Below are 25,068 nucleotides of genomic sequence, written 5' to 3' on the forward strand. Positions count from 1 at the left end.
CTGACCGCATAACAAGAAACTTCGTCCACATATATGCTATTACAAAATCATTTGTTCCTCTCACAAAAGTCATATTGCCTGATTCACGTTACATAGGGATACATTAAAGCTCTAAACTCTAAAACTACTTTTGTAATAGTTTGTTGTTTTAAATTACTGACATCCCTAAAAAACGTTATTGTGGAGTGCTCATCTGCTAAGATATATACATGATTTTTTTTTTTTTTTTAATTATAATGATTTTACGCTTCATTCTCTTCTCATCGCTTCTCAGACAATTTGCAATCAGGAAGCGTGGATTTTAACCCTGAGTTTGCCACTGTTTTTCTGTGTGGCTTTTGAAAATTCACTAAACCCATCTGCCTCTGCCGTCTGCAGTGTCTATAAAATAGATGTGAGCTTATCTGATTTACTAGCAACTTATAGAGCTTTCCACATATACATTGGCAACTACATTTTTGGTCCAGATCAGCAGCTGCTGGATGCAGCAAAGACTGCAATTAGCATCAGTAAAGGGCAATCCTCACTATCTGTCTTTGATGTAACACAGCTTGGCATTAGCGCTTTCCTGCTCCTGTACTGACAACTCACACAGCCCCAAAGTTTTATGGTCATCTGCCACCTAACTAACACTTCATTAAGTAGAACACCTGCAGTGATTTTAACCACATCCCAAGGTAATTTACCCACTAATGATCTGCACCAGAGCAGCAGTTATAATCTGATTGGAAGTGGCCTTGTTGCCTCAGTCCTACTGTTTTTTAAGAATAGATGAAGGATAGAAAATAGATGAATAATTGATTTATTTTCCTTATTTAAATAAGCAAGTGTATTTAAAAAAAAAAAAGTTTGCTATGATGCTGATTGATGTATTTTTGGGGTGGTATATTCTTCAAATACTGATACATATTATATTTTCAGGGAATAATTTATTCAAATAGCTGTCGTCCTAACGTTAATAAGAACTCTGTTACAGGTTTTGTTTAGTTTAAGGTGCCAGAAAAGGATCCAAAAGCTTAATGTGAAGTTGGACTCAGAAACAATAAAAAGATATGTGATTATAATGTGCATTTCAACAAAATAGTTAAAACAAAAGTGGGGGAAAGTGTATGACAGTAGAAATACTTCAGATGTAAACAAGAACATAAAAATAACAGCATTTGATTTATATATATATATAAAGTCCAGTGTTAGTTGCTTGGTTGTGGCCATAAGTCTAGCAATGCCTCTGGGTGCAGAACTGCTGGCAGCATTCACCTAGTCTTTGGATGCCCTCATGGAGCAATGGGTCCTGTTAAGAATCAGAATCATTAATGTTGGAAAAGACCTCCAAGATCACCTGGTCCAACCACCAATATTACCCACTAAACCACGTCCTTAAGCACCACATCCAAATACCATCCAGGTATTCTGCTGAGCATCTTAGTATCTCGTTTCCTTTTTTTTTTTTTTTTTTTTTTTTTTTTACCTTTTGACTCTTCCTTTGACTCTATTATTTGTAAATAATAATTTAGTTTTATAATAAATAATAATTTAGTTTTTTCCTGGATCATTTTTCTGTAGCTTGCCTCTTGCCATTGAAATCATCTCATTTGTCTAAATAGTTGAAACTTACCTAAGTCATGTCTCATATGGAAGTTATTCTATAAGTCTGGTATAGAATCGTTGTTGCTGCCCTTCCTGAACTTTATTTGAGATGGTAGGGAAGGACAAGACCAGAGTCATACAGCACATGACAGATATGGTGAAACCAGATTTACATGAAGGCAGAGTGACATTCTCTCTTTTGTTCTTCACTCTTCTCCAAATGACTCCTAACCTCTGATTTACTCTTTCAATCACTATTGAGCATCAAGTGATATTTCTGTGTGACTATCTATCATAACTCTCAACTCCCACTCCAGTCAGCTCAGAGCTCATGTAAGTGAAATTAGGATTTCTTCCCCTTATGTACATCACCGCACAATTATCTACACTGAATTACACCTGTCATTTTACTGCTCAGTCACTATGTTTTACTACCCTGAATAACTTAATATCATCAAGCTTGATTACCTCATTGCTAACATGCTTTTCAGTCATTTATGAGCATGTTTTAACAGTAAAGGTCCTAATATAGATCTTATGGAACCTCAACGGTCATTGCCTTCTGTTGTGAAAACTGACCATTTATTCCTGTCTCCCACCATTTAACCATACAAGAGTCTTCCCCTTCATGATGTGGCCCTAAGTTTTCTTACAAGCCTCCAGTAAGACCCTTCCCATATTTTTTTGAAAAACCAAGTAAGCTGTGTCAACCACACAGTTCTCAGCATAACTGTGATATGACTTCATTTCACAAAAGCCAACATGGCTTTTCTCAAAAAGCTATCAAGATACTTAGCAATTCTATTTTTATATTTCCTGCCAATCTGCACAGTTTAGATGCCACGCTTAAAAGCTTTGTAGCTCCCCAGGTCTTTTTTCAAAACTTTTTTTTTTTGATGAAATCAAACTCACTGTCTCACAAAGACAATGTTGTTTAGAAACTGGGCATTCTTGGTGACAAAATGGCTACAGGACTGCATTAGAACAGCCATGGCTTGGTCATTATTTTTAAAAACTACTGCATATTCCAGGAGCATCTTGATAGCAAGAGAAGAGCAGGGAAGTTCATGTTTTTGGAGGCTTTCTAGGATTTTACATTCTCCCAAAAACTTGTGAAAGGGGATTTTTAATAAAGTGAAGAACCAACAGACCAGTATGTCTCTGAATTACACAACATGGCTGAATTCTGTAATTATCAGATTAAAGTCCCAATAAATTAGAAATATGAATGAAGCTGCAGGATATTGAATGAAAATATGCAGCAATTCATGCAAACATTATGAAGAGAGATAGACAAGTGCAGAATGGACAGCAGCACTATAACAGAGCAGTCTCGGAGACAGATCAACATGTAACAGGAAAAACACAGAAACAGAAAAAAAAACACATGCCCAAGAACTAATCACCAACAATAAAAACATCAAAAAGCAACACAGTGCAGAGAAGACAAGCAAAATAAGAGACCATGTAAAATAGTTCGTGGTATATTATGAAGAAAAATAAGTTGATGCAGGGGCCTTCTATCTGGTATCATACATTTGTGGCAGAAGAAATTATCATGCCAAAACTTCTAGGTAAGGAAAAAGAAAAAAAAGGAGAGGAAAGAGAAGAGCAGAATGAAGGAGAGAAGAACAAAAGGCAACATAAAATAGAAAACATAAACCTCAGCCTATCATAAAATATCAAGACAAGGCTGCATACAAACAGGAAATTAAATGCCAAATATGTAGTAAGGCATCAATGAACTTAGTACATTATGAAGACTCTGGTATTGTTACTTGTTACATAGAAAGCAAAATTACAACCACAAAAAGATTTGAATTACACAAGACATAAATATAAACCCACAAAGATTATGAAATTAAAATAAATAAACAAATAGATCCACACACAAAGAAAACAAACAGACAAACAACAAAACAACAACAACAACAAAAACAGAGAGAAAACATAGAGTCTGGAATTTTGGGTGGTACAGACAATACAGAAACTAATGTCACCACAAGAAATCACAAAGCTAATTACACTAAATATCTGACAAATGATTTTAAACAGATTCAAAAGCAAAACAGATCAACCCCCCTGCTATCTAAAGCAGATAATACAGTCTGGCATTCTCACAGCAGAGCTGCTGAAAGATTAGGAGGTTGCATTTGAAGAACTGGAACATCTTCCAGGCACTTTACACCCACAAACAGAAAAAAAGCAGCTCAGTCAGTGGAGTACCTGCACCACAAGATATGTATTACATAAATAGTAGACAAATGGAAGCAACAAATGCAACAGAAACAGTACAGCTACTCACAGAGCCTCCAACTGATCAATGTCCTAGTAACAAATGAACATTTAGGAAAGATGCTCAAGTAAATTGTGAAATCCTCGTTCAGTTTCTAAGGTGGAATGAGCCTTAAAAACTCAGTGTAGGACCCAATATTGATAACACTTTTGTAGGGATTTATAGCTGTCAATTAGAACTCCAACATTGATAAGGAACCTAATTTTTAATGTTTAGACAAGCGGTTTGAGTTAGTGCCCAGCTGACAACACGTGAAAGTCACATAAACATGACATATCTAAGTTCAGCTGTGTATATTAAAAAGAAGCTGCTAGACTCAGTGTACTTACTGTATTAGTGGCCTCAGTCTCAAAATACATTAAAATTTCACATGAAATACACCTCTACTGTCTCAGTACTAGAGTATAACACATCTCAGTATTTTAAAGTATTTTCTCTTAGACTACTGAACTGCACATGCAACTTTAGGGCTGACAATGAGAATTTCGTGGATGTTATTCACGTGGCTAACAGTATTTCAATTTACTTTTTTTTTTTTTTTTTTTGTAATGAGTGTAAACATTAAATTTTACAGAGTATTAATTTGTTATCAAAATATTATTTTCCACTGGGATAGCGCTTTTAGAAGCAAGCTAGCAGGGCTGTAAACCCAAGTCCTTTATCCAAACAACAACAAACCAAGGCACCCTTTCTTTCATGAATGAACAAAGCATCTCAGCAAAGCTGAAAACATTAATGTTTCTTTGGAAATCAATATATTAACACTGGAAAACTGTTTCTTTAGTGAAACTCTTTACACAAAACGTATACTGCAGTTCTTGCAGTGTATAATTTCAACAATTATATACATGCCAAGTATACACCAGGTCTATTCTAGTTCATGTTATTATATTAATATGAGAGAAGGCTGCTGCTTTTATTGGCATTTCTACATTCCTGCAGGTTTTAGTTCAGGTTATGCCCTATAAGCCTAGAATTGCTCTTCCTGGTGCAGCTGTTTTTTATTTTGATTACAGGTATAAGTAAGTCCTAACTGCATTTGTTGCTTTGTGTCCACACTAGGCAAATGTGCTGGTATAGCTATCAAAACACTCCTCTATGGAGGTCTGGATGTGCTGGGTATGTACAATATCGTGATTGCCTTCATTTCTGTCACCTTCATCTGTGTACAGAAATACTTTGGTTTATTAGTGATTCTATCTCTGAAATCATGCTATTAATCTTGTAATATTTTTTTCTTATTTTTTTCCTCTTTTTTTTTTTTTTTTTATGTTTTCTTGTTCCCTGAAATCAAACCATGATTCAAAACCATACTCATTAGAAATACATTTCTAATTCACAATCATTGAGACATTCACGGGTAAGACATGAGAATTCAAAATGTTGAAAGCAAATAAAAGGAACTCCAAAGCTGGTTTTTTTTTTTTTTTTTAAATAAATACCCTGATTTTCAACAAATTGTGGAAGGATTTGCAATCCTGGAGTCCTGGAGTACTACATACCTACTACTAAAAGCACTGTGCTGCTCCAGCTTGGAAAATATGGACAGAGATTTGTTATGTAACTCAGTTCCTTAAAAGGAACAAAAATCTTCATTGAAAATATTCTAACATTTATTTATTTATTTATGGAACACATAAAAAGTGTACATTTAATTGAAAATTTCCTGGAGACAGTTATGGTCTCATCCCAAGTTAAAATTCATGCTGGAGTGAAAACTTATCAATGGTGAGTACTGTAGTTTAATACAGAGAGGAATTTTCTGTGATCTTAAAAAAAAATTGCTTGAAACATAATCTGACAAATAGGAGTAATGCATTCAAATGGACCAAACCCAAACTTGGGCAGCATGCAAATTTTAGTCCAAACAGTACAAGTGTGGCAAAGCTATAAGCAACTGGAGATAGTGTCTCACAACTGTAAGGATCTGACTACTGTAACAGTAAACAGCACCCTACTTTGTAAGTAGGATTACTGAGATGGCTTGCCAGATTTCATGAGTTTGCCTTAAAATTTAGTAGTACTTTTACTAGGAAAATCTAGAATTCAACTTGTTCTGTGGCCCTGTGTCAACCTCACTCTGTAGCTATATTCTTCATCTGTAGACAAAAAGCAAGCATGAGTTTTAATTTTGCATATTATAAGGGCTGACACTATAGCTGTTTCTCTTCCCATAAATCAATGATACCAGATAAAACTCACAATGGAAAGAGTTAAAGGCCAGCCATCTGACTAGCACTCTCCCTGTATTACATTACAGATTCCCCCTGGGGAACAGACCCATGTTTCCTTTGCATGGAAAGCTGAGCATGACTAATGGTCTGCTAGGCTCTCACCTGAGAAAGCACAGGGTTGTAATACCGTGGCACACCCAAAACCTGAAAAGTTCACTGCATAGCACCTCTGGAATAATGCAAGAGACACTGAAGAGAAACTGTAGTAGGTTATTTTATTATTCACAAACTGTATCAAATTTTAAATATGTTGAAATATCACAATTTCTGCAAATACAGACAACAGATTTACTCAAAGAGAAGAGCAACAGCTTTAGCTATGCATTAAGTGTCTTTCTTCCAGGAATTGCAAAGTTCAAGTGAAAAATATGTCTATCATATAGACAAAGAAGGGTAGTCACAGAGATTAAACAGCTTCAGTAATCTGAAAGTGGTTGTAAAGTTAAAGACAATGCTTATGGTATGGTATTGCTTTTTGCAATGGTATGATTTACCGTTGTATTTCCTTGTAAACTAGGAGTTCCTTTCATGTGCTATTCAACACTTATTCCATTCTCTTCATTCAAAAGTGGAGATCTGAAGCAAAATCTGATGTCTTTTCAACTTTTATACAGAGCTAGTTTTGTAGAGAATGAGAGTGATGCAGCAGTGTTAGAACACTAATACACACTGACAAAATATTACATAAATTTGGAACAGACACACAGACTTTTGCAGCACAGGATTAACATGATTGTATGTTCTACTGCTGAACACTGAAGGAAATGCTGGAACTGTAATACTGAAAAGCCAAAATAGGAACTAAAGCTGCTTTTTGTGTTAGACTTGGAAAAACTAAATACTCCTTATTTTCTTGTATACATCAGTTCAAAACTGAAACAGAACTCAAGATTCAAAGTTCTTAATCCTAACGTGGAGACCTCACCAGAAATACAGATAATCCTGTGGCAGAAACTGAACAGAATAAGGACTGGTAGTTAGAATAATGAGCCTGTGCAATGACTTAAGATACAGATGCAGTTGGGTCTCTTTGTTTCAGAGTCCTGTCCCTAGGGTCCAACTGAAATCTTGTGAGCAGATGTCACTTTATCCCACGGAATTGAAGGTTGTAGTTTGCTGCCGAAAAGACAAGCGTAACAACTTCCAGCACAGAACTAGCCTGTAGCCACCAGAGGCCACTGCTGTTCTTCGTCTTTTCTCTCCGTGGAGCTGTGCTCTTAGCAAGCAGCCAGCTCACAGGAGCCCCGGGCAAGGGTCACAGCAGTTTCACTCCTCCTTTCCCATATTTATGCACCAATGCTGCGTTTCTGTAGAGAAAATTAAACACGGTACATTTTTTAACTGGCAGATAGAAGAAGAAATTATCTAAATATGCTTGCCCGACCTTAGCCTTCAGGAAGAAATGAGACCTTGCATTCCAAAAACCTGATTCCATTCCTTTATGTGATTAAATTTGGTAGCTGAGGGCAAGGTTTTAGGTGTAATTTAATTAGATATATACATGAAAAGCATTTAACTCGGCACCCATGAAGAAAACAGCTCCTGACGTTTCCAAACAGAAGATGATAAATGAGTTAAGGTGTTATCAATATTAAGTGATGAGAAAGCCATTACATAGTGTTTAGCTGGTATAGTTTACAGGGATCCATGCCTAGCCTGCACTATAGTTTTGATCAGGGATCTGCAGCACGCATTTAATGCTATTTCTGAAGAAAGTGACATAATAGAAGTAGGTAATGAAGATAGGGCCATCAAATTTGAGCGATTAAGTAGCTCTGTGTAATACTAAACGCGTTTTAAGAGAGGCTACTGGAAGGCTATAGTTTGAAATGAAGTGCCCATATGGGGTCGGGGGAGGGAAAGAGAGATAGAGAGGCAAACAACGAGAATTGCGGATCTCAATAGATGAACAACTAAACATGGCTCAGGGGAAAAGTGACTTTTGGGTCGACTTTTGCGGAAAAGAGGAGTATTAAAATAAATAGGAATTTCAGCACTGCGCATGCGCTGCTTCCCCTCAGCCCCTCACTCCCCCCCCCAATACACACAGAGAGGGAGCACTCAGCGCGCATGCGCCGCGCTCCCCGCCCCGCCCCGCCCCGCCCTCCCTCCGCCAACGGCCGCGTCGCGCGCGTGCGTGCGTGTGTGCGTGCGCGCCGGGGGGGGAGGGGGCGGGAGGAGGAGGAGGAGGAGGGGGCAGCCATGCCGAGGGGGCGGCCTCCGGGGCCCGGCGGGGAGAGCGGCAAGGCCGGCAGCGAGGCAGGTAAACGGCGCGGCCGGGGCCTCGGAGGGGGAAGAGAAGGAAGGAAAGAAGGAAAGGGAAGCTCCGCGGGGTGCGAATATAGTCCCCGGATATGGGGGGAGGGAGCAGGGAGCAGGGCCCGGCTCTGAGCGGCGGCGCCGGGCACGGAGCGGGGAGGGACCGGGGGCTGAGGGGGGGGAAGGACCGGGGAAGGAAGGGCCCGGGGAAGGGCTGAGGGAAGGGAAGGGAAGGAGAGAGGGCCCGGCCGGCCGCCTCGTCTACCCATTCCCTCCCCCCCCCATCGCCCCCCGAGTTACCTCAGGGAACGAGGCGGCTGAAACTTCCAACGCTTTCCTTCCTATTTATTTATTTATTTACTTATTTATTTATTTTTATTATTATTGTCCCACCCAGGGTTTTAAAAATGCTGTTTTGTGGGTGGGTAGGGACAGAGCGCCTGCCCGCTCGCAGGGAGCTCCCGGTTCGTCCCGCACCGCCTCTTTTTTTTTTTTGTTCTTGTGCCTCGTTTTCTTCTTATTTATTTATTTTATTTATTTATTTATTCATTTTTTGTCGCTGTGAGGATCTGAAAAAATAACTCCCCGGGCGGGATTGCCTGTGGTGGGTTGGGGGCTTTTGACAGCGGTCTCCTGACGCTTTGGTGTAGTTCTTTTGTGTAGTTCGGCCCTGCTGGTGTTACTGGGGATCCATTAGCAGCACCCGAACGAGGCCCATAAGCTGCGAAAGTGGACGTAGGCACAAAACCCCCTTCAGTGATTTTCTGCACAACCATGTAGGCCTGTTTTTTTCAGATAAGAAGAGGAGAGATTTCATAAAACATAAATACCCTGGTTATTTCAGTCACAAAAAGCCGGCTAATTAATACTTGCAGCATACACTTTAAATGTCTGGCTTTCTGAGCACTCGCAGATGAGCTCTGGCTCTCGAAGAGGAATGTGTAGGTGAGCCTTCTGTCTGGAGTACTTTTTGTAGAATTAAAATGTGCTGGCAAACAAAAATAAAATGTTACACTGTTACATGACTGATGTTTTTTTTTTTTTTTGAAATGTTTTCTCCTGTATGGAACACCAAAAAGGCCACAGAGTCCTGTCAGAAGATACTATTTTTGTTTCTTGGAGCAGCTGATGTCAGTTTTTTAACGCCAAATATAAAAGACCCAAAGAGCTTTGGCTTCTACAAGTTTTGGAAGTTGAGATTTCTTTACGTTCATTTTGACTACATCATCTATGTAATTCTGTAGTAATTCTTGCAAGGTTATACACGTATGGTGTGCTTGTAAGCCCTGTACTGATGGCATGGGGCTATGAATGGGAAAAGACTGAGACAAGCTGTCCAAGAAGAAGAACCTGGTGGCTGTATCCATTCCGCTTGTAGTCAGACTTTGATCTTAGATACTTCCTATATAGAAATTGTACGGCTGAAAGAGATCATTGTGAGCTGGTATCTAATTCAATCATATCTTGTAGTTTTAATGTTTTTAAAAAAATCAAAATAAACTTTATAATTTATTAATGAAATTGCTTTATGGGGTAGTTTGTTGATAGCAGTTTAGAATTACAGGGCCTAGGGCTGCTGCAGGGATTCAGACTCTTTTGCAGCCTGCAGTTGTGAGGACTCTGCCCTGCACAGGCAAATGTTGTGGGTGCTGGAACCTCTGGCCCTAGAGATCTCAGAAGTCTGGAACAACAGCAAAATTATTGTGGTCAAGCATCGTGGTGTTTTTTTTTTGTTTTTTTTTTCTACATTACTTTGTGGCTGAATAAAAGTCACGAATGAAGAAGCTGTAGCGCAACAAGACAGCTTGGATCTAGTGAAGCTGTGCTCCCAGGATATTTGGCTCTTTGTCCCATTCAGGTACATGCAGACAGACCTAGGAAAAGGGTTGTGAATCCTATGGGCTTTGAGTTCAGGGGGAGGAATTCAGCTGGAAAATAGCTGTTTGCAAAAAGAGGTAGCATATCTTTTGCTTAGGAGACTGTACATGTCTAGGCTTTGTTCCCTGTCAGTCTGCTCCCCTCCACAAATTCTTATAGCCCTGGTATGCTCGTCTCTTTCACGGAGGAGTGTTGCTCTCAGTGGTTAGACAATCTGTGTATTTATGGCTCCTTTTGTAAGGAAATAAAGGTGAATCAGTAATGCTTTGTTGTGCGGCTTCCTCAGACTTCTTTGACTACCATGTGTCAAACACAAGGCATGTTCTTTGTCCCATGAAAACTAAAAATGTTAGGTACAAACCTGATCTCTAGGCAGAATTAGTCAAAATATTATCTTGACCTCAGTGGTCGCTATTCTAAAAAAAAATTTTTTTTTTTTGAATTGGTAATTGTTTCCCAAAAGTATTTTTGATTATTGTTCTTAGTTTTTATTTTTAACTTGATTAAACTTTTCAAATTGACCTCTCCTTTGAGGTGAGTGGACATAAAATATGAGTCTCGGGAAGCTTCATGAGCTAGTCTGCTGTGATTTGGGATTTTGCTACACCTTGATTCCTACTCTGGCTGCTTAGTAGTGGTTGTGTGGCAAATCCTAATACAGAGGTTGAAGATCCTAATACAGAGGCAGGGCGTTGGCTCTTGTCCTGAAAATTTCAGGATGAGGCCTTGACTCTATATGAAGCAAGAATAATACATTAGAAACAATGCTTCTCCACAGAAATATTTTTGAAGAAAGAAGAGGACAAGCAGCGCTTCACATGTAATGGGTGTTAGCACGCTAGTAACACCTTCACATAGGTTCTGGTGACAGCCGCTAACCTGAAAAGAAAGTTATGAAACAGTTACTTGTGTGTGCCTTCAGAGTTTCCAGTGTGGCTGCAGCGTAACTCCCCTTACAGGGTTTGGACTGTCAGATTTGTAGGTTGTGAATTTTCAGCAAGGTGCAATATTTTTCAGGATGTACTCAAACAACTTCTAAGCCTGAAGTGCATGTATGTCCTGTACTTAAATACAACAGGGATTTAAACTGGTTATTTTGTGCCTTCACATGGCATAAATGTTAACAAAATTCACAGATGAAGGGTGGTAAAGTTACAAAAAGTTACAAAGTTAAGGACTATAAGGAAAACAGTGTAGCTTTAAGCCTGCTATGCAGAGCTGGCTGTATTTTGTTTACTCCCTGTCAGTTCTCTAGCTTGAGGTAGGATGTGAATATATTGAGCTAGGGGAAAGGTGGTCTTCTGGCTTTACTTTCCAATGTTGTGTGACTGAAGTGAAATGCAACCTTAACATGCTGGTTAATATCAATCCAGAGAAGACTTACGTTGATTACTTTAGTAGTTGTGCATTAGGGTTTAGTAGTTGTGCGTTAGGGTTTTATATGTTGACCTCTGACAAGTACAAGTAAGACTAGGTGAGTGATGTTGTGCAGGCAGGAATGAGGGGTTTGTGGTATTGCCTCTGTGTTGCGGGCTAAATCGTTTAAGTATGATAGATGAAGGTAATTCCTTGTTAAAACATATAGGAGGGCCACCTGCTCAAATGTTTGCCGTAGAAAAAGGGAATCTTCAGGCGTTAATAGTGATAATTTTGTTCTGTCGTCATGGTGTTATACAGCAACAGCCAGATCTAAGTTTATGCACGAGGGCTACGTTGGGTTCCTGCTGGAAGAAGAGAGCTTTAGATTACATTGGTGTTCTTTAATTCCACAGTCGTTCCTCACTAGGCTTAAAATAAATCGGTGCCTTTTCCCCAGTAATCTAAGCAGTTAAATAACCAGTGTTTAAGTTCTGGCTGTGTGATAACTTCAGTCCTTGTTTTATCCTTCTCAAACCTTTCTGCCAATTCCAAGCCCTTGATATTTTGTTCCCTATTGCGGTCATACTCATACCTTCATACCTCATTCATTCCTAAGCATTGTTTCCAAATACTTTTAGGTTTTTATTTGAGACCTCTCAGGTCTCTTTCTTCTTGAGTTTTCTTCTGTAAGTGGATTGTGTTCCTTCTCAGTGATGGGGAGGATCACCTAGCAAATTATTTAATTCATTCTTAAATTTTTATTAATGATATTGTACCTAGACATAGGTGAGGGTCAAGGTCCAAATAATACAGAAGCGAACATCTGAAAAGCGGTAGCTTGGTGCTAAATGTGCAACTGTCAAAAAGTATAATTCCTGTTTCAGAATATTAAGCAATAAATGTAGCAATATTGTGCCTGAATGTCTTGTGAAGCTATTAGGTTTGGTTAAGGAAATGCCAGCTTTCAGTTATCTTTAGATTACGGTGATGAGGGTGGTGGGTTATTTCGTGGGTTCACCCTAGCCAACAAAAACTCACTCACCTAACTCACTTCACTGCAGAATAGAATTGGAAGAACAAAAGTGTGAGAAAAAAAATTATGGCTTGAGATACGGTTAGCTTAATAAATCAAGGAAAAAAAATAGGAGGAAGAAAAAAAGCTGTGCAAAGGCAATCATTCATTGTACCTCATGAACAGACTGATGCTCAGCTACCTTGGAGGGACCGCCCGGAGTTTTTTCTGTTGCTGAGTGTGAAGCCGGATGGCAAGGAATATCCCTTTGGTTAATTCCTGGCAAGGAACATCCCATCCCTTTGGTTAAATCCCAGCAGCTGTCCCCTCTCCTCTTGCCCACCCCAGCCTGCTCACTGTTAGGGCAGGGTGAGAAGCGAGCAGCCCTCACACTGTACAAGCAGCAGCCAGCACTAATGGAAGCACAGACATGTTATCAGCACTGGTTTGTCACCAGTCTAAAATAAAACCCGGCACCGTCCAGGCTGCTATGAAGAAAATTAACTCCAGCCCAGCCAGACCTGGTCCAATCTATTTTGCTTCTAAGCAGAGAGGATGGAGCCCGTCAGACTTCTCCGCTGCCTGCTGGGCGTCAGTGTGGCCGTGCAACTTCAGGATTCACCTGCGCTCCAGAAAGGAGCACGTCTGGACATCCATCTCACAGAGTGCTTCTGGAAGCTCAGTGTCTGTGCTGGTGCTACTTGAAATTCAAAATTGAGAATTGACCAAAAAATAATAAAAACTACATTTTTTTAAATATATATATTTATTGTATGTATTAGTATATATTAGCAAATTTTATCTCTATATTTTGGTCTGATATGTGGGCTGGGAGTTGAGCCTTCCCCTTGCTCCTCCCATGAGAAGTTATGAGGAGTGACTGTACTGTTTTTTTTTTTTTTGTTTTGTTTTTGTTTTTTTTTTTTATAAAAGTGCTGAGTTAGGTTTAAAGAAATCTGATTCTTTTATGGTTACAGAACTAAGTGTTTAATGATTCATACATCGTTATTCATCATCAAGATTTCTAGCGTAATACGAGGAGACAACAATTTTGCCATCCCCATTCTGTTCCCTTGTTCTACCACTTCTTAACATTCAAAATTAGCATACAGATTTCGATAGCCTTGGGTCCTTGCATCCCTAGGCTTGTCAGCTGCCGTGTAGATTCAGTGGCAGGTTTTCCTAGGTGAATTCGCTGAGTGTGAGAGTTATCTTGGATTGTCCTCTCGGTCTGATGCCAGCAGGCTGCTTGAGATCTACCGGGGCTGTGGCGTGCTTGCAGCTGAGTGCACCCATCTGCGCCTTGCACGGAGAATTGCTTACTGCCATGGGGCATGGGGCTGCTTACATTAGGAAGAAATATATGGGAGCTCTATCTCTCTCTTCCCCCTTCCACACTGAGATGTTACCAGGCATTTGGAGCAGAGAGCACCTGCTTGCTGCTGACTCAGCCTCCAAGGTAGATTTTTCAGAAGGCAGCAGCACAGAGATCCAGTGGAGTTGACCCAAAAAACTTAATGGCTGGTATGCTGTGAGGGATTGGGACACTGCAAACAAACTTGAAGGCTGTAAAAGTAAGAATCTTTAAAACAAAAGTGGTGTTATCTTTGATAGTTTTTAACCTTTGCACTACAAACAAACTGCAAGAATACAGACAAGATCTTTGTTAGTGCATAAGGAACTACCTTATGCTTCTTTAGTTTAATTGTATCAATATATGACTGTCTCTCAAGCTGTGATGTAATGAGGTTGGTTTAGGTTGCAACTGGACGAGCATTCAAATTGCAACAGAACAAAGCCAGTACCTTTTGCACTGTTTCCATGCAGTTAATATTAATAAATGGCAGTGGTTTATACTTTGCAGCTGCTCAGTAAGGATTATCATTTGTTGTGGTGTGCAGACATGAAAGAATCACTTGTCTTACAGGGCACTGGTTGGTCTGACGTTCACTTTTTGTTTATGTTTACATCAAGAAAGCTTCTCTCTTGAGTGCATATTTTCATGTGATTTTGTTGGAGGTATATGGTTAATAAGTTGATGTCTAATCTAAATAAAACATCAAACTTTTATTTTTGTTATTGATTTGAATAGCATTCTGTTATCTTTGTTAACAGGCAGTAGACTTGTGTTTCCATCTGGACTGGGTATATCTAAGAACAGACAGATTGCTTAATCTGTGTACCCAATATTTACATTTTTCTTAGAGTTTAGCTCTTCTCAGAGCTTAGGCGCCACATGGGGTATTTATGATAGAGTTGCTAATTGTGACCATTGTGAAGCTTTATCATGTGTGTCAGTATTTGTATTCTCTTTGGTAAGCAGGGAATGCCATGAGAGTTTTTAAAATGAGCAAATTGATCAGTGCATTTGAAAGGATAGAAACCATGTCCCATTGCTGACTTCTTTAATTGACTTCATCTCCATGTTTTTGGGTCTTCAAAATATTGGTCTTTAAGATGGGTTCAGTATTTTTCAGTCTTTGGCCTGTTTCATGGCCCAAGCTCATACATTTAAAAGCATTGCTCCTCTAAATTAAGGAATGGTAATAACACAACAGGGTTTTATTGCTGATTTCCCCAAAATATGGTAATGTAGGTTATTACTTTGACTTGCTGCGTGAATGAGGTATCGGTGTAAATAGTGTCCCCATCTGCTTATTAATTCTTTCAACAAAAAGTTCTGTCAAGCTGTTACTTCATTTTTATATCTGAATGAAGACGGGCCCAAGCTATACTTTGAGTCTTTGATGCCTGTCTGAAAAGTTACAATATATCTCACTTGCTTGTTGCTTTTTTTATTGACAATGCCTTTTCTGTTCTGCTGTCTTCCCCATTCTAAACACATGATGGTTTTGTCCTTGCTGTTATCTAGTTCCTTGATTTCTGCAGGGATATTATTTTGAATACTTCCCTTATTTCATTCTTAGAAGAATGAAATAAAAAAACCCCTTCCTGCATCTTTAATAAAAATGAGCTACGCAGCTCTCAGCAATACCCCAGGTTTGGCTGGCAATAGAGACTAGACTGTACTTTAGTGAGACTATAAGTGAAAAAAAATTATCGTAATTTTGTCTTTCCCTTAAGCTAGTTCAGACGCAGTCATAGGGAAGAATTGAATTTGTTGTAATTTTAATCTGCGTTAGATCTCAATCCTGCCCTTCGAGTAAAAGTGAAACAATTGCTCTTTCAAAGTTCTTTTGAGTCTTTTAATTGGACTGTTTTTCTGTTCATAACTAAGAGCAGTTTCCAGCTGATCTATAGTTGAGCCTTTCAAGATTTCTGGATCTAACCTAAATTGATTTGCTGTGCCTTATCTTTCTGGCTTTCAGATGCATTTCTGGAGTAAGAGTCATCTGCCAAGCAGCCTTCTTCAGGCTGGACCAGGCAGTCCAGAGCCCAATCCTTACTCCTCAGCCTTCTTTCTTTTGCTCTTTGGGATACCAGCTATGAAAGATGTGATCAAAAGAATGCAACATTTGGCTTTGCAAAGTGTTACAGAGGTTTGCTTTGGGAGAGGAATGCTTAAGACCTTACAGACATTATCACTGTATTTTGAAAATGGGAGATGTGTGCTTTCTTCCTGGAGTCTGAGGACAGGAGGGCAGAAAAGCTTTCAGGCAGCTTGGGCCTTGACCAGCATGAGCTGGTCTTGAGAAACTTCTGACGCTTCGCTATGGGGTGTGATGTGCTCAGCTGCTGAATTGCCACAGTTTAGGCTCTTTACCTATTCTGTGCTATGAAATATTTTAAGATTGTGTTTGTTACTCCTTTCAGTGGTGATCATTTCTTTCTTTTTAAACAAAAGCTGGAACACTTTCTTCCCATATATCAGTACATCAGACAGTATGACTTCGTACACTTTATCACTCAAATTCTGTTGCAAGATACTAATTTTTCACTAACATATAATTCCACTGAAGTCCTTTTTGGATTCCAGAAGAAAATGCATTGCCAGTAGTTTAATCAGTGTTGTGCTTTTGAAGATATAATACATATTTTAATAAAAGTGGAGTAACATTTAATAAATGTTACTGATGTGGAAAAATAACTAACAGGTAATCTTATTCAGAGAGTAGTGAGCACGTTGCTTTCTCTATGTTTCAAATTGTAGGCAAGTTAGCACCTTTGATTATTTTAGTACTAGTTCAGTTGCTTAAGCATTGTTTTTGTACGTTGTCTGGTCTCTTTGATCTCAGGAGTGAATGTTTAAAGATAATAATCTCCTTGGTTCTTGGAGAAAGTTTAAAGCCTTTTTAAAAGTCATGGATTGGATCACTTTCAGTTGTCAATTTAAAGTGAGAGGTCAAGCCTTCAGAAGGTTGAACAATCACTCCCTTTTTCAGGGAAGAGGAAAGCTCCTTGCATTAAGTTTCTGCATGGTTCTAGTATTGGAGTAAATTTTTGTTTTTCTTTTCTTTTTTTTTTTTTTAATCATGTCAGTATTTACAGAAACTCATTTTGTGCCCTTTGTTCTATTTGGGTGTATTTATCACAAAAACGCTCAAGTGACAGTGTCTTGTAATTAACGGTGTGCCTACCAGCTTTTGGCTGTGGCCATTTCAGAGGTGGGAAGGATACCTGCTATTAATAGTGTCTAAATATGCTGTGAATTTACTGCAGAGTTTTTTAAATGATGTAGGTTTAAATGGACATGTGTTTAACATTTATGATACTGAAATTGTCTCTATAACAGAATGATGCATAACTAAACTTCGCAGAGCAAAAGTTAATGGGGTGACTCGGGTAGCCCAGGAATGGGAAGTGTGAGTTTCCAGGATACTGTTTTCAGTTGTGATTTCTCGCCTGTGCTAAAACATTTTCTAGAGCTTCCTTAACTACAATCTTCTTAAGGTTGTGTTTGAGAATTATAGTAGGAAGAAAAGGTGGTCAGGGCGTAAGGTACCACTTTGTTTTGTTTTTTTTTCCCTTTCCCTTGTAACTGAGGCATTGAATGATAGAGGACTTTGAAGTAGGTATAGTACTGAGCAGATATACTCTGTTGCTGAATCTTTAATTTATTCAGAGGAAATATAAACAAGATACTGTAAGCTCCTAGTTTTGTTTCTGCTTTCTGTGGTTAATTCTTACAAACGCAGATGGAAGTGCTGGTGTTTGTAAAGGGCAACATAACTTATTGGATATCTAGATAATAAAATCAACTTCTTTTTGCTTCCTGTTGCATTCTGTTGTTGATGCACTTGGAGCTGTGGCAGTGTTTGAAGTAGAATTCTGTGGTTTTTTGTTTTTTTTTTTCCTATTTAGTTTCCTCACTCTGCAGCATGAGTCAACAGACTTTTTTTTGTTTCATTAATACAGCTTTGAAGGCTCTTACGTATTTTAACCCTTCCTGCCAGTTTCCTTCATTAAAGTTTTCCTTTATTAATTTCTTAGTCATACAGTATGGTCCCAAGTGTAAAATCTGTTTGTCTTGGAACCTATGATTTTTCAATTTCCCTTTTCTATTACATATTTAAGATAAAGGGAAAATAGTAACAAGACTGACTTCAGTAATCTGAGAGAATATTTAAGCTTTCAACTTGTATATCAAAAGTTATATGACTGTGGGCATTCAGAACAAGAAACCTATATAGGGTTAGACTGGGTCTATAAAAAATCATTTTCTCCATTGAATGTATGTGTACGCAGTTTGACTTGCAGTTTATTGCATCTCTCTCAGCTATTTGAAACATTGGTGTTGGTTTTACAACTGTAAAGATAAAGGTTTCACATTGCCAGAAGTAGGAGAAATAAAAGATTACTAAATCTGTGTTAAAGGACAGAAATCCTGAGTAGTTAGAGGTGCTGACTATGTTGTATTAAGTACCTGTTTTTTTTAAAAAAAAAACAAAAAACAAAAAACAAAAAACCACAAACAGCTACCAACAACAACAAAAAAACAAACAGTTAATATTATTAAAAGTAACCTTGGTCAGTATCTTATGTATTCCTTGCTGTCTTTGGCAGCATTTCATGTTGTTGCAAAATCGAAGGGTCTTTATGAAGCAGGGAAAGCAATAATTTGTAATCTTCCAGATCCAGCGCAGTTAGAATCTTATAGGGGTCAAAAACTTATGGGAACTAGAATAGTTTCTGGTTCAAAGAACTCTTGTTTTTACAATAAATTACAAGTGAACGAAGTACAGAATGTCATACAAAATATCTTGATGCTTGTTTTGTAGATGGTGTGCTGACCCCGACAATAGAAAACAGTAATTTTCCCTACCAAGTACCCAACTTCCACAAGTGTGAGATCTGTTTGCTGTCTTTTCCAAAAGAGACCCAGTTCCAGCGCCATATGAGGGATCATGAGCAAAATGACAAGGTATGAGTTTTAGTAGATTTGAATTTAGAAAACACCAGTGTATATTGATACTTCCATATTCTGACAAGTAAAGCTAATAAAAAAAATGATTTTTTGTAGTTACATACCTCATAATTACTACTTGTGAACTTTGGAATTTTATGAAGTTTTTCTTGGACATTTCCATACCTTTCCTTTGAGACAATACCTTACTTTGATACCATTTAGTTAAGTTATTGATTGAAGTTCAGTAATTTTTATTTTTAGCTGTTTGATTTGATTTATAGAATAATGTAAATAATAATATAATAAAAATAATGTAAAAAATAATGTATGGCTTTCTCTTAACTGAATTTGCAAACTGTTTCTAGATGTTAGCAATAAAAGGAGAATGATGATTGTATTGATTACCTAGACCCAGTTAGTCTTGAGTAACTGTCTTGAATAAAGTCAAGTTACCTAGTTTAGTAATCAAATCGAATCAAATTCAGGAAAGAGAAGAATGCAGATGTGTTTTAAGACTACTGACTTTTTTGAATGGATCTTCTGCCCCAGGTTTCATATGTACTTTGGAGCATTTTATTTATTTTGTTTCTTGCTTTGTTTCACAAAGCTTAAACTATTTCATGTGATTCAAAAAGTTACAATACTAAGGTAGCTGTAGTTGTAGACAGAATGGATAATGTTGAGGAAATGTTTAACTTTCATATGTTAATTCATCTGTCCAAAGGGCTATTTACACAAATTTCAGTGTTCTAAAGTTGATACATAAAAAATTGAAGTTAATATTGTTAAAACCATTTTATTCCATGCTTGTGTAAGAGTTTTTATATCTAAAAGTGAAGGTGTTCTTTAAAAATGAGAAATGGTGTGCAAATACCAACTGAAGAGCAGGTCAGTCCTAGCATAAGTCTTTGCTTTGCTGGTTGAATTATTGAGTTTGCAGAGAATTCAGTGTCTCAGTTAAAGCAGGGAAACACGTCTCTTGCTTATTCTTTTTCTTGAGAACTTCACTCTTCTCAGAGAGTCTGTATTTTGACTCCTTGCTCCTCTTCTTTCTTTCCCTAAACTCTCTTTAAATATAGTAGTAGCATTTCCAGTAGGGAGAACTGGAGGAAAATATTTAAAATGGATGTTATTAGGGAACATTATTATGTGTGGGGACTTGAATTACTACCTTTTTTTATTTTAATTTGTATAGTTACGCGTCATCTATATTGTGTATATATAAGGTTTTGGGAAGATTGAATTTTGTCTTTATTTTCATGTGTTTTAAACAAACAGCCTCATCGATGCGATCAGTGTCCGATGTCATTTAATGTTGAATTCAACTTGACACTTCATAAATGCACTCACAATGGTGAAGATCCTACGTGTCCTGTGTGCAACAAGAAATTCTCCAGAGTAGCAAGTCTGAAAGCTCATATAATGCTACATGAGAAGGAAGAGGTAATTCATTAAACCTCATGATTTAAGTTTTAAAAAGACAAATATGTTATGCTGGTTGTACTTAATCCCTCAGCAATATGTTTTAGATTGGAAGATTGAAAAAATGGTCTCATTTAGAAGAAGCACAAAATTTCAATTGGGGAAATTATTTTAATAACAGTAGCAGAAATTATTGTATCGGATATAAACATGTTGCAATCCTGTCTTCTTTAACAGAGAGAATCTGTGTGTGTACTATAATTGTCATACCTAGTCAATGATCGTTAGTTGATGAATGCGCTATAAATAATACTAACCCTACTAAATATTTGGCTCTTTTAGTTATTTACAAATACTTTTATTTTGAAACAACTGGTGTGATTTTATGTACGTTGATAAGCTCATATGTAACAGTCTGTGATAATTTTTTAATGGCTGATGTAATTTTAGATAATTCCTGCTCTTAGTGTACTTCTGTGTGTATCATAGAATCATTCTGGTTAGAAAAGACCTTTAAGATCATCTAGCCCCACCTTGAACCTGGCACTGCCAAGTCCATGCTTAAACCGGAGCTACTATGTAGCTCTGCACCTACGTGTTTTTTGAAGACCTTCTGGGATGATGACTCAACTACTTCCCTGGGCAGCCTTTTCCAATACTTCACAACCCTTTCAGTGAAGGAATTTTTCCTAATACCCAACCTAAACCTCCCGTGGTATAACTTGAGGCCATTTGCTCTTGTTTTACCACTTGGTGCTTGGGAGAAGAGACCAATTCCCACCTAGCTATAGCCTCATTTTAAGGTAATTAAAATAATAAATAATAGTAATATATAAAATAAATAACAGTAACTTCTTTACTGAAAGGGTTGTGAGGCATTGGAACAGGCTGCCCAGGGAGGTGGTGGAGTCACCATCCCTGGAAGTCTTCAAAAGACGTTTAGATGTAGAGCTTAGGGATATGGTTTAGTGGGGACTGTTAGTGTTAGGTTAGAGGTTGGACTCGATGATCTTGAGGTCTCTTCCAACCTAGAGATTCTGTGATTCTGTGATTCTAATTGTAGTGTGTGATAAGGTCTCCCCTGAGCCTCCTTTTCTCCAGGCTAAACAACCCCAGCTGCCTCAGCTGCTCTTCATAAGACGTGTTTTCTAGACCTTTCACCAGCTTCGTTGCCCTTCTCTGTACATGCTTCAGCACCTTGATGTCCTTCTTCTAGTGAGGGGCCCAAAACTGAACACAGTATTTGAGGTGCAGCTTCACCAGAGCCAAGTACGGAGGGATGATCTCTTCCATTGTGTTGATGGCCATGCTATCCCTGAAACAAGCCAGGATGTTCTTGGCCACCTGAGCACACTGCTGGCTCATATTCAGCTGGCTATTCACCAATATTCCCAGTTCCCTTTCTGCTGGGCAGCTTTCCAGCCACTCTTCTCTCAACCTGTAGCATTGCACAGGGTTGTTGCTCCCCAAGTGCAGGACACAGCACTTAGCCTTGTTGAGCTAGTATATTTTAATTACTGCTGAGACTTTCACAATCTATTTTTTGCATCGTGAAGCTGTTTATGCTATTACTATCTGTAGGAAATGGTTCTCTATTCAATATTGTTATCAGTTCCTATTTTGTCATGTACACAACAGAGTTAAAATGAGAAGACTTCAGTACAATTTTGTTAGGTGTTAATCTATCTGTAGTACTAAACAGTTTAATGGGAGTTTATTGAAGCAAATTTTTGGATTGCTAAAAGCATTAGAATAAGGAAATTGAGCATCAAGGAAGATGCCTAAGAGTGATTTTTAGTATTAATTTCTACACTTCAGCTACTCTGATCTTGATACTAGGCGCAGATGTTGGGGGAGTAGATTGTGCGATGCCTCACAATTAACAAAAAAATAAACCGCAGCTTAAAAATTAAACTTAGAAAAATATCAGCAACTTTCAATTGTGAATTAATATACTCTTGTAATTCATTATGATTCTGTGATAAAGCAGATGACCATTGCAATTAATTCAGAGAATTGCAGGAATGACTTTCCCAGTGATAACATTCAAGGCCTGATCATTGAAGAGCTGGAATTTGTACTTGAAACATAGGGTATTGAGCACGGTACTGGCTGTCATTCAGTAGTTCTTCAGGATGTGGAGTATAAGAAGTTAAATTAGCAGTGGAGTACATTCTACCTCTTGTTTGCTGTCACTTTCTTGCCCTTGCTGTTAGATGGGTTGAAAGTCTGAAAACAGCAGATATGTACTCACTTAAGGAAACATACATAGCGGTGGAGGAGGCTATTGTACACAGCTGAGGTTGGGGTAACTTCAGTCTTGTTTTGTGCTCCATCAGCCAGCTTTATCTACAGGTGAGTGCGGAAGTAATAAGAAATTGGTGTGATTAGCTTCTTAAACTGTCAAATTAGGTTTGTGAAAGCATATCTGTGTTGAAATGCAGATTTTCGTGATTGATTGCTCCTGTGAGATGTTCAAGATGTTCTCTGGGCTATTGAAATCTAGTTTGCAAAAGACTAGCTTTTATCCTATTCTTTAGTGACTTATGGATTCTCTTGTGATAAACTGGTGTAACAGGAAGCAAAACAAAAACACATACACACAAAAAAAAAAACCTCCATGTTTGAAATTCTTCACTTTCAGGTAGCTTTCTTCTTATTAAGTCATAAAGAAAATGCCTAGTGAAATATGTCCAGCTTTGTAGAATATTCTTGTGTTGTCTCATTCTTCTGAATAACGGTGGCACCTGGTGTTATTTTTTGATTTGGTGAGGAAAAACTTAATTGAAACTTAAAATGTTGATTTATTACTTTAAAACTGCAAATATGTCTTCTTTGGGACAAGACGTCTCTAGGAAAACCTTAATGTATTGAGAAAATTGAAACTAATGCTTGCTAAAAATGTACGTTGTTGGATGTGATAAGATAAAGATGGGTAATATAGGCTGAATCAGATGAATAGAGTTGGATAAAATTGTTGTTGAATTTTGGAAGTTTAAGTCTTATGTAGCAGTATATGAACTGCCTTCTTTCTGTGAGTGTCAGAAGGTGGGTTTAAGCACAGTGAAGTTAATATCGTGCAATTACTTGTTCTGTGTGTGGTGATAGTTTGTTTTTTTTTTTTTGTTTGTTTGCTTGAGTGGCAAAAAAATAAAATTGGTACTATCTATTCCAGGGAGAGGCTATTTGGTTTAATGCATTGCTGAGTTTTTTTTTCTTCTGCCTTACTTTGTCCTTGCTTTACTGTTGCTTTACTACTTCTGCCTAATTGTCCTTGCAAACTTTACTATACTGAACAGAAATACATAGACTTTTTGTACCAAATACTTTTTATTAGATGATTCTTTTGTTTGTGCAAATTGCTTAATAAGGTATGTGCTACTTAATAATATAGATAAACATATGTGTCTGAAAAATGCTGAGGAATGATTGATGAACTGTTTGGGGGGCCATCAGCTTGGTATAGTATGCTTTAGAAGTTTCTCTCTGTGTAATTTTTCTCCACTTGTACCAAAGGATCATCATAAAATGAATTTGTTATATAAACTTTCTTTTGAAGAATATTTTTATTCAGACTTGAAAGTAGGTCCTGGAAAATAAAGTAATATTTATTGGACCACACTGTAACTTCATTCCAGTAATCATGATCTCTAGGTTAAACTAAACAAGTCATCTTTGAAGTACTATTTAATTTCATTAAAGGACTTATCTTTGTCTGGCAATTAAACATTGGCAATATTACAGATTTTTTCAATTTTTTTTTTTTAGACTTGGGAAACAATTTTGTTGTCAGAGCATTTTAAAATAGCACTGCATATCCTTGTTCCTCTTCTAGTTTGCATTACAACAATACTTGACTTCGAATCTTCCTCCAAATTTTAGAGAAACTGCATTAAACATTGCAAGTATGATTTCCATTCTAAGTGGCTAACTAGAAAGTGGCATGGTTAAAATTAATGGATTGAAGTGATACCTGTCAAAAACATTGTGTCACTACTTATTTCTGTCTTGTCTGGGTAGATAGCTTGAGTTAAGTTAGTATTGAGTGTGGTTTAATGTTATTGTTAAATGGTACTCTGTATCATTTTAACTGGTTAAAGTGTAAAAAAACTGAATCTGCATTTAAGATATTTTTGGTTAGGAAGTGGTATTTTTTACAAACCTTTATGTAGAGCATAAATGTATTCTGTGTGTATCTTCAAATAGCCAACCAAGGAAATAGGCAGTGGAGATGACCATACCGCACTGCTTGTTGCTGCTGTCTTATGAACTATTTCAGTATTTACTTTGTGAAGTTTCTTAAAAGATAAATCTTACCATAAGTATGCAACGATTAGCGCTCGTGATTTATATTGTGAGGCTTAAACTTTTTTTTGCTTGTTTACTTTTATTGCTGCTTGCTTCCAGCTGCCAGTGTCCTCAGAAGTATACATGCATCTACTTGAGCAAGCTTGTGTATGCATACAGCTGTTTGTGAATCTTTTTAAAAATCAGTCTCTATTATCTCTTTCAGAATCTTATCTGTTCGGAGTGTGGAGATGAATTTACTTTACAGAGCCAGCTGTCCATACACATGGAAGAACATCGTCAGGAATTGGCAGGCAGTCGGGTCCACAGCTGCAAGTCTTGCAAAAAGGAATTTGAAACTTCCTCACAGCTAAAGGAACATATGAAAACTCACTATAAAATAAGGTGACAGTCATGGGTTTGTAAC

The 25,068-nt window shown here is 37.8% G+C and overlaps 1 protein-coding gene across 7 annotated transcripts in view; it reads left to right on the forward strand.

Moving 5' to 3' along the window:
- Positions 1–8,226: 8,226 nt before the first annotated feature.
- The window catches only part of ZNF236 (zinc finger protein 236), a 69,261-nt gene continuing 52,419 nt past the window's right edge, over positions 8,227–25,068 (forward strand). For 6 of the 7 annotated variants that reach the window (XR_011807622.1, XM_027451875.3, XM_072034838.1 and 3 more), the window contains exons 1-4: positions 8,227–8,380; positions 18,805–18,947; positions 20,211–20,375; positions 24,868–25,046. Coding sequence is in view for 6 of the 7 variants with exons in the window: in XM_027451875.3 (XP_027307676.3) it covers positions 8,320–8,380; positions 18,805–18,947; positions 20,211–20,375; positions 24,868–25,046 (548 nt within the window). In the remaining variant the exon portion in view is untranslated. Of the gene's footprint in view, positions 8,381–9,171; positions 9,322–18,804; positions 18,948–20,210; positions 20,376–24,867; positions 25,047–25,068 lie in introns of all 7 variants that reach the window. The other variant, XM_027451878.3, reaches the window with a different exon arrangement.

Source organism: Anas platyrhynchos, chromosome 2 (genome assembly GCF_047663525.1).
Source record: "Anas platyrhynchos isolate ZD024472 breed Pekin duck chromosome 2, IASCAAS_PekinDuck_T2T, whole genome shotgun sequence".
Taxonomy (NCBI): Eukaryota; Metazoa; Chordata; class Aves; order Anseriformes; family Anatidae; genus Anas; species Anas platyrhynchos.